This window comes from Lissotriton vulgaris, chromosome 2_1, assembly GCF_964263255.1.
Source record: "Lissotriton vulgaris chromosome 2_1, aLisVul1.2, whole genome shotgun sequence".
NCBI lineage: Eukaryota > Metazoa > Chordata > Amphibia > Caudata > Salamandridae > Lissotriton > Lissotriton vulgaris.
Window position 1 is genome coordinate 1,351,594,337 of NC_141687.1, and position 10,912 is coordinate 1,351,605,248.

General features: G+C 40.3%; 1 protein-coding gene across 1 annotated transcript; it reads right to left on the reverse strand.

The window, feature by feature from the left end:
* Positions 1-9,444: 9,444 nt before the first annotated feature.
* On the reverse strand, positions 9,445-10,650 carry TMEM177 (transmembrane protein 177). The gene has a single exon (XM_086957116.1). The coding sequence runs from the start codon at positions 10,610-10,612 to the stop codon at positions 9,650-9,652; it is 963 nt and encodes a 320-aa protein (XP_086813242.1). The 5' UTR covers positions 10,613-10,650; the 3' UTR covers positions 9,445-9,649.
* Between the last annotated feature and the right edge of the window lie 262 nt (positions 10,651-10,912).

The following is a 10,912-nucleotide window of genomic DNA, read 5'->3' on the forward strand; positions in this document are numbered from 1 at the left end:
AGTTGGTAGCTCGAGTCCTTGACAGTATACATTTTACTGACAACAACATATATTGGTATGCATTTCTTTGGCGGCATTCCACAATCAATGCCTCCTGCTGGTTTCCATATTGGTGCATAATCATAGGCTTGACTATTCAGTCTACAGCAGTGCAGTTTTCTTATTTCAATCCTTCTACCAAGTACTGATTTTCTCATCCGTTTAGTGGGTTACATGTAACATAAGCTCTTTGGCACAGGAGGACCTGTATCATTTGACAATGCTTCTGCATGGCTATCCTCAACAGGAGTATGCAAGACCCTCCTGCTCGGCTTAAATAACCTCTTCCTGGTTGATGTCCTCAAGGGTTGTTGGGTCATCTGTAGATTTACTCTGTGATAATGTTGTCACATCCAGTGGAACACTTAAAACAGTGGTGGCCTCTATTTAAATTTCAACTGTAGGAGGTTTCTCTATGGGTCATTTAATCAAATTGCCTTTTTTCACATAGCATTCTCTATCCACATTTGTTTTGTTTTCCACTTCCACATTTTCAGTGTCATCACCAGTTGTTAAGCAGAAGCGAAAAAAGTTCAAGACTTTTATAAATCATTGATATATTTGACATCTTTATATGCTACCATCATTGCGAAAAAGGACTTTAGCGACTATGGGGAATAAAATTGTGCATGTACACTATGGTTAAAACAAGCAATAAGTGATACATGCGACTGTTAGAATCCACGCCTTCCAAGCCCTTTACAATTCTAGTGTCCAAGGTAGTCAATACTCGCTACAGAATAGGTGCAAGTCTGAGATGGATTGTGGAGCCCCTATCTGTGACACTAGCATGTCACTTGACATTCAATATCTTCTTAATATTATGTTGCGGATGATACAGTCTTTTCCTACAGTACTCTGTGTTGCTGCTTCCACTGCATCTGTGCAGACTTTTATGGAATCCTCCACAAATTACTCGAGCTTTACGATTGTTGGAGACTTCAATTTTCACCTTGAGCTGTCTGACAACATGGATTCTGATCACTTAGTAGATACCCTTAAATGTTTTAACCTGCACCAACTAGTTGATGTATCCACTCATATAGCTAGCCATAGGTTGGATGGAATTTTTACAAATAACTCAGATCTGGAAATAGATCAAATCCTGCCACTTTCTTGGTCGGATCACGAGGCAATCTTTTTTTCAATCAAAAAACTCCCAGTAACAGAACAGCACTAAATAGTACAATTACAAGTATTAAATAGAGGCCATGGAAAAGTGTCAATGTGGAAGCTTTGCAGGATTTGCTCTCTAAATCAGCTCCAGCTCCTGATAATAATGTCAATACTGCAGCAATTAATTACACTCTCTGGTTAAACACAGAATGTCAAATAGTGGTTCTGGAAAAAACACTGAAGAACTATAGAAAAAATCAATCAGCCACATGGTTCTGCAGGAATTAAAAGCGACACAATTGAAGTGCAGACTCCAGGAGCGCATATGGAGGAAAGACTACCATTCAGACAAAAAAATATATATATAAAAAAGTGCTAGCTGAGTACAAAGAGTTAATCAAAACAGAAAAGACTACATTTTTTCTGGGAAAATTAGATTAGCCGCAAACTCTACCAGGGAACTTTTTAGAACAGTTAAAGTCTTGTCCAAATGGAACAATAATAACACCTGAACTCCTGATGAATCCTTTTGCAATCAACTGACTGACTTTTTCCAACTTAAAGTCAATTCCATTTCCCAAGCATTCACCTCGAATATAGCAGCTATTGACGAAGGTCGAAATCAGGAAGAGGTCCCCAACTCAGGCATGGCATTTGAGCCTTGCGAAACACCCAACTTTGAAAGGATCTCACCCCTTACATGGGAAAAAACAATCAGTGTCTTAAGCTCCATCAAATCGGGGCCCATTCGGACCTCTGTCCACCATCGGTCATGAATCTGGCAGCTAGTATGGTGGCTGATCCACTCATGGTTCTACTAAATGAGATGCTTGGCGCTGGGCAATACCCAACCATTTGGAAAAGGGCCTCCACTCTACCTTTGATGAAAAAACCTTCCTTGGATCCCAAGCAGGTGAACAACTACACACCCATTTCTCGTCTTCTGCTTCCTGCCAACATTTTTGAGAAGGCGATGAATAAAGAAATGTTAACCTTCTTGGACACCAATCAGCTGCTCGACTCCTCCCAGTACGGTTTTGAAGCTAACCATTGTACCCAGTCAGCATTGGTGGCTGCATCTCAAAGATAAAAGGAGTGATGGATAAGGGCGGCAGAGCTGCAGTAATCTTATTGGATCTCTGTGCCGCCTTTGATACGGTTCACCACAAAGTTCTTGTTAAGCGACTTTAGTCACTAGGCTTCGGAAACACTGCATTAAAAATGTTGAGTTTGTTCCTTGATGATAGACAACAGTGGGTAGAGATGGGAGAAGCAAGGTTGCAACCCTTCTCCTTCCCTTGCTTGGTATCTCAGGGCTCTGCACTTAGTCCCACCTTATTTAATATGTAGGTCATCCCCTTGGTCGATTTGATTCACAGTTGCAGGCTGGCTGTATTTTCCTATGTGAATGACACACAGATAGTGATATCTATCTCCTCACAGGTGGAAAAAGATGCAAATAATTTCTGTAGATACATGTCACAGGTTGCATATTGGATGCAGAGAAATTGTCTCAAACTGAACTCTACCAAAAAGCAGAACTTCTGTTTTGTCAAAGAAATCTCCTTTTGGGATGCATCCTGGTGGCCTCTGGAGCTGGGTTCACTACTAAAACCAGTGCAAAAGGCAAAAAACCTGTGAGTTATTTTTGACACTAAACTGGGTTTCTCCGCCCAAATCAACGCTGTAACCTCAGCAGGTTTTCATACGCTGAGGGTTCTTAAGAAAATTCTTGTGTTCATCCCGTTCTTCAGAAAACAGTGATGGTGGCCCTCATCTTCTCAAAGTTAGACTACTGGAATGCCCTCTACTTGGGTGCCGCTAAGTACGTGATAAAGAAACTTCAGTCCTTACAAATTGGGGCGGCTAGAATGCTGTTGAAGGTCCCCAAGTTTAAACCCATTTCTCATTTAATACATGGCCTCCACTTGTTGCCGGTGGAGAAGAGGATTTCTTTTAAGGCTCTGTGTATAATACACAAGGCTCTTTACAGAGCTGGCCCGTCCTTTCATGATCGGTTCTCCTGGTACACTCCCAGCAGACACCTCAGATCGAGCTCCACACAAATGGTCGCAGTCCCAAGAGTCAGCAAACAAAATGGGGCGGTAGAACGATTCAGTTCTGTGGTGGGAAGTTGTGGAATTCTCTGCCAATTGCACAACGCTCCCAACCGATCTTGCAGCAATTTAGGAGACAGCTGAAGACCTGGTTGTTTGTACAATAGGTAATTGAACTATGCTAAAGTTACACCCCCAGGCAGATTTCCATCCTTGTTTAGAACCTGGTTTGGATCTCCTCAGCGCCAAGACACCTTCGGGTATTGTGCGCTATACAAAACCATTTAATTTAATTCAAGAGAGAGGTGGGTATGTTGGGGTGAAACATGGTGCACTACGGTATAAGTTGAAATAATAGTGCCAAATAAGACGGGTTTTCCCAATAAGATAACGTTATACTTAACACAGCATTCGATCCCTGAAAAGAACTCTTTTTGATAGGTCATGTTATGCCCAGGTTCTGCTAGGGTCACATGGGCTCCGTCTAGTAGTGACGTTGCAAACCTAGGAACCAGGCGGCTAGAAACAGAGTCAACGATACCTGTTGTTGCACACCTTCAGGTGGTCTTTAGCCTGCAATTGACACTACAAGAATAAGCCACTCTTGTTTCCAGTTTTATCCTCCTGCTCAGTTTAGGGAACTCACCCTTCTAACAGACGACATCTTGCACATTTCCTGAATGAACACATTGATTTGCTTAACGTCCTAGCTGCAATCCTCCTTATTTACTAAACTCCACATAGGCATTATTACCTGAGTGAATATGTATCATGTTTTTTTTTTGTCAGTAAATTTTATTGAGTTTTACCCAAGCAGAACAGGAATAAAACAATACAATATTATATAACAGTGTGCATGTCGTTAAATGGAGAGAGGGCAGAGGTTTATACATTATACATTTGTTACTGCAGTAAATTAAGTAGACACTGTTGTCCTGAAGCATGTTAATTATAGACCTTACATAACCATGATTGCATCTGGGTATACTCTGCAGATTGTTTCTTTTACAAATGTGGTCATATATCGCACATTTCTATTGACTCCCTTACATAGATCCACCTCAATGACATCCACGGAAGGTAATAATAATACTAATAATACTACTACTAATAATAATAATAGTAGTAGTAGAAATAGAAGGAGAGTGAGAGAGAGGGAGGGGAGAGGAGCGCTCACTCGGGGCCAAGTTATTTTAATTGAAATTCATGGAGGTTTCAACACCGTGTTTGTCTCATCCGGGGACTTCCATATTTTCCTATGTTTGGTTTCCAAGGGTAAATTTATAGAGCAATATTACCTGAGCCCCTCAGGAAGGTAAGCCATTCCTACCAAGTTTTGTATGAGATTTTATTAAAGCTTTTCAGTTACACAGAACTATTTTACAAGCCAAGGTCAACATTAGATCAAGCAGATAGCGGTCATCATCCTTTTTTAAATCTGGATCCTGGAAACCAAATAGGATATATGAAAATTCTTTTGCCGGGGAGATGTTGAAAGTCAGGGATATATGATTAAGGACTTTATTCCAAAAAATCTGTTGTAGTGGGCAGAAGAGGAGCATGTGTGTCAAATCGCCTGTATGGGATTTACAGTTCCAGCATTGTGGTGACTGGATACGTTTAAGTTTGTGCAGTCTAGCAGGCGTCCAAAAGCTCCTATTTATTATCATATATTTTGATGAGCTAATGCAGGAGAAATTTTATATTTAAAGGACATCATATGGATGAGTTCCCAATCCGGTTTAATTGCTTTGCTATTCTTCTCAGATTCCCATTTTGCCTCAATACTTTTATTAGATTTACGAGGTTCAGGCAACAGGGCTTTGTATATTTTTGAGACCATGTGGTTGGAGCTACATAAGCTATTTAATTTGGAAGGAAGTGAAGGGGTGAAGTATTTGCATTAAGTTTAGATATCTGTACCTTGAGTTTAAGGAATCTGTAGACGTCTAGGTCCATTAACCCTCTAATTTTTTGGGGCATTAAATGGAATTGGCAAAGTGTTCTCATAAAGATCTTTGATAAAATGAATGCCTTTCTGCGACCATTCCTTCCAGTAGATTGTTTTCCTGTCTATTCTTTTTTGGGGATTGTGCCAAATTGCCGTTGTGTTTGAGGCACTTATTTTTGTAGAGGATATTGAATCAAGGTGGGTAAGAGCTTTCTTCGTGTTGAGTATGATGTATTTGGAGTGTTCTAACGTTGAGACCAGCATAGTCATTAAAGCCTGAAGCAGGATCTCATTGATTAGGTTAAGTTCTGCGTCTAGCCACTGGGGTCTGTATTCTAAGTTATCCCTGAACCATATCACTCCCTGTTTACAAAGGTAGGCTGTTTAGTATATCCTAAAATTAGGGAGTCCTACACCTCCTTTTTTCTTGTCAAGTTTTAGCTTTTCCATGCTAATTCTCGCTCTTTTATCTTGCCACAAAAACTTCCTAATACATTTATCTATTTTCTTGAAGAAAGTATCTGATAGTGTCATGGGTATCATACTGATGAGATAGTTAATGAGGTGTTATCATAATTTTTATGATTTCTAGTTCCCCCACCATGTTAAAAATGTAGGTGACAATCCGTCTAAGAGTCTATGATAATAGTTTCGTTCTCCAACATAGAAATCAGATCGTTTGAGAATTCAACGCCAAGATATTTGATCGTTCTTGTCTGCCATGTCAGGCCTGAGCCCCCCAAAACATCTCTGGACCTGCCCATATTAAGTAACTTTACTTCTGTTTTATCCTTATTAAGGGTGTAACCTGATACCTCTGAGTAGTCTTGAATCTTTTCCATTAGGGCAGGGATGGCTTCTTTGGTCACCACTAGGACGTCGTCCGCATAGGCTGCAACTTTAAAGTTAAATTTGCCAAAGTCTATGCCTGGTATATTTTGTTTTTTTCTCAGATGCTGGAGGAAGGGCTCGGTCGCTAAAAGGAATAGTGAAGGGGACAGGGGGCACCCTTGTCTAGTTCCTTGCTTTAGCGGGAAGGAAGAGGAGAGAGCAACTCCTGCTCTCACCCTCCTGGCTTGGGGATTATGGTACAGGGCCATGATCATTTGGACCAGATTATCCCCAAGATTACATTTCTTGAGGGTCTCTTTTAAAAACCTCCAATCAACCTTATCAAACGCCTTTTCTGCGTCTAGTGTAATGGCAACAGTTGGTGAGCTGATTAGTTTCGCTTTTTCGATGGCATGGCAGAAGATTAGAGTATTGTCGCTAGACAAGTTTGTTTTAGGAAGCCAGTTTGGGCGGGGTGTATGAGTTTGGCGATGTGCTTTTGTATTCGGTACGATAATATCATGGCATATAAGTTGCAGTCCAGGTTTATGAGAGAGATAGGTCTGTAGTTTTTGTCAGTAGGGTGTCTTTACCTTCTTTTGGGTTGACGGTAATGATTGCCTCGGCTGGGGTACCAGTTACTTTCCTCAATGAGGCGAACTGGTGAAAAAGGAGTAGAAGAGACCACCAAACTCCTTATAGAATGATGCGGTAAACCTATCTGGGCCTGGTGCTTACCTATTTTTAACTTCTTCATTGCATATTCCAATTCTACCATATTGATCGGTCCATTAATGGTGTCCCTTTCTTCAACAGTTAAAGATTCCAATGATGCTTCATTCAAATATTCCTGCATCTTTTGCGGGATAACTTTTGGGTTTGAGTCTTATCATTTTTTGTAAAATTTCTTAAACGTATCATCAATTTTGTTGATATTAGTATGGGTATTACCTTTATTGTCCTTGATAGCATTAATCGCGTATCTCTGGCTTTTAAATTTTAAATAAGAGGCTAGAGTCCTCCCTGCTTTATGCGACTCACAGAGCCGAAGACTTTTTTGTCTATTTATCTAGATTCCCGCTCTCGTACTAATTATCTTGTTGTATTCGTATTTTTTATTTAGGATTTCCGTAAGTGTACTTGTGTCGCTATTAAGGATGTGTGTCTTTTCTAGTTGGGCGATATCTTGTTCTAAAGAGGCTAGTTGCGAGTTCTCTTTATTATTCATGTTAGATTTAATTTTTATAATTACTCCTCTAATAGTAGATTTTAGACCTTCCCATCATGTAAGATGTGCGGTCTCGTTCTCTTTATTATCTAGTAAGTAGTTTTTGATCTCTTCCTCAATTATTATTTTATTTTCAGGTGAGTTTAGTAGTTTATCGTTAAATCTCCAAAGAGGTTCTTTGAGGGGGGTAGAAGTGATACCGTGATGCACGAGTGGTCTGATACAGTTCTTGTTCAATCATAGATTGCTCAATTCTACTAATAGCATTCCCTGAAATTAAAAAGTAATCTATACGGGAATATGAATGGTGAGGAAAAGAGTAAAATGAGTATTCCCTCTTTGTTGGATTCTGAAGCCTCCATGCGTCTAACATGTTAAAGCTATTGCACAAGTGTTTCAGGGCTGTGTGTGATTTGTTTGGTTTGAATATGCAGGATGAATTCCTGTCCATGTTAGGGTCTAAGGGAGGTTAAAATCCCCTGCAATAATTGAGGTTGCTGAATCAGGGATCAATTTAATATTGTCCTCCAGCTCCTCCCTGCATCATCGTACGTGGGTGCGTATACATTAGTTACAAAAATAACATCATTCTCCTTCTGTAACTTGGTAATAATCCATCTCCCTTGATTGTCTACGGAGTGTGCTATTATGGTTATTCTGGATTTCTTTGAGATCAAAGTTATGACCCCCTTCTTCCCTTTAGCGCCTGAGCAGAGTACCTCAGTATACTGGTTGTTCCCGAGTGTTTCTGCCAGTTTTTCATCTAACTTGGTCTCCTGGAGAAGAATAATGTCCGTCCTCTGCTTATGGATATAATCCAGGATCTTTTTCCTTTTGACCGGATGGTTAAGTCCCTTTGCATTCAAAGAGATAATTTATAAGGCCAGTGCTGGTTACCATTTTTCTTTCCGGTATAAATCATCATTTGGGTTATTCATTGCGTAACTAGGGTTACGGTTATATGTATATGATAGTGATCTTTGTAGATCTTTGGACCTTCGCGCCTGTATGAAGTGAGCACTTCATTGGCCGTCGACTAAGCTAGCGAAGAGCAGCGAGAGAAGGGGAAGGAAGAAGAAAAAGAGGAGGAAAAGCAAAGAGAAGTAGCATGATTTTGTAAGGAATCAAACTTGTTTTAACCTTGTTCCTTTACAAGTGCCTAACGTTTACTTTTCAACTGATAAAAAGTCAGGAATAGTACTTCAGTCAGGTGTTGCTCACTTGTGGCACGCCTGTCAATGGTTGAAAAGGGACACTTGCCACTGACACTACTTCCTGATTAGTATTATGAGAGACAGTAGCTCCTGACAGTAAAATTAAAGTTCATAGGCCCTTTTAGTGTGAGTTGCATCTTTATACTTTTTCTGGGATGTATTGGCTACCGCCACAACTTGCTCATGGGAATTTACAGCGCCCTGTCTTTAGCTCCCTGGGCCGAGGATGAATCCAAAGTTATTTAAAGATTCTCAGGGATGACTGATGCTTTTGGTAGTCCCTCAGTGGTTACCGTCCCTAGTACCCCTGCTAGCATAAGCTGATCATCCACTGCGCAAGGTTATGAATCATCGCCATTTGACTGTCTTAACTTCACAGCAGATGGTCACTATTTTGTTTTTTTGCGATTGGCCTTTTCTTTTTAAGTCTAGTTGCTGTCCGCCACCTCTGTAGGTGTAGACCACCCATATTTAAAGCTCCTATTGAATACTTCCCTTAAGGTACATGTCTTCCAACAGGGGCCTACGGTTCAAAAGACTGCACTGAGGGAGGAGTAATAGGTTTAGTATTACTGCTGCAATACCCTCACACACCATCCATAGGATTGCCCCAAGGCTACACTACTGCTACTGTATCAAATCATATGTGTGAGTGAATTTTGAGATCAGAACACATTGACTGATCTAGCAATTAAATAATGTACTCTGCATAATTGCACATTTTCAAGCCATAATAAAGCACCCTGCTTAGTAAAACCGTGTCCGCCACAGTATCGGTAAACCTATGCCATTCCTAATTCTAGGTAATGATAATCGCAGACACTGCCACCATTTCCATCCTATAGCATTTGCTCCACTCAATAGAAAACTCACTCTCGAAAACCCTACGACCAGCTCTTGTTTTTTTCATCTCAAGGACAAGGGTTGAGCTTGTAAAAATTAATTAAACACATCTCATCTCTGCTCTGTTATTCTGATTAGAGATTAGGTAAACAATCCAAAAATGCCTTTTGCAGTTGGAACAATAATTTTTTATTTCCATACCAAAATCTAGGTCATTAGAAAAAGTAGGAGAACGTTCGATTGTTTATCAGGGTGTTTATTAGATGTCGAATTTACATGGTTTTGGGGAACAAAGCACACAATTTCAAGGACGAACTTCATTTCTGAAAGGTAAACAAAAACAATTTAAGATGTAAGCATTAAGAATAATTCACATTTCAGAGCTTGGTGTGCGGCCCTGAGCATGGTTAGCTTTGAAAATATGCAAAACCAAGTCTCTTCTGGAAGTGTACGGAGCATGTTTCAATCTGAACCAGTACCTTGGGAACAGGTTGCCAGTTGCAGCATATATTTCTTCTCCTTGTTTGCCCATAAGGTGACGTAAAGTCCGGTTACGTGACAGCATTTTATTATAAAATTCAACTCCACCTTTGGCATAGTCTTTAGAAATGGCAGCAGCTGTCCTGTCGGATTTGTAATCCAGCCACTGGTTGATTGCATCATCTGTAAAAAAATAACCAACTAACCCAAAAGTCATAACTGCCAGGTTACAGAATCCGCGCAACAAAACTGGGCCCGAATACAGTCCTAAAAGCTGCTTTATTGCTACTCCAGACAAGCATGTGCCAAGCAGGCAAAATGGGGCAACTGTGGCATGGATGAGGGGGCCATTGTCTTTGACATACACAATTTCTCTGGATAAAGCAAATTTCTTTGCCTCATGTGACAATGAAAGAGCATCTCTAAGAGCAGCGCCATCTTTACTATCCCAGTCAACTACTTTATCATTTAACACCACAATGCGGTTCACAATTCCTTCCCCATCATCTCCTTGGTTATTGAAGTTTGCAGGGATTCCAACCAAAGATCCACTGGGCAGCCATGGTATTCCAGCACTTACAGGGTTAAAGCCAAAAGCCGCAAACGCAGTGTATTTTTCGGCAGATTTGACACCAGTGTCTTTAAGGACATCCTGGAAAACATCACATAACTTTCTTGATAGTTCAGCTAGTTCCCCCTTCGACCACGACTGGAACACGGTCTTGAATGTTTCTTTGGGAAAAACATGATACGATATGTTGGCACCAAATAATCCTGCGCAGGAAGCAGCTACCAAACCACTTCTATACTTCTGGATAAACGAAGTAATCTTCCACAGAAATGTATTTGCCATGGCTCATGCTAAACCTGCCAGAAAGAGCACAATAAACATTGTTAGATACAGCAAAATAAATAAACATTGGCACTCTTAAAATAATGTTCTGCCTTCTCCCTACTTATCCAGCAATTTAAATTAACGGCAGATGATTCTTTGTTCTACACATAACCATAAATAATCCTAGTATGAAAATCCCAGTAACTAATTTACAGTACCATTGATAAGTAACAACTGAAATATGTTAAAACCTGTTTTGTACAGAGCTGTAAAGACAAACAAGCATTGGCATAGCCAATCGGTCTTGCCTTTGAAACC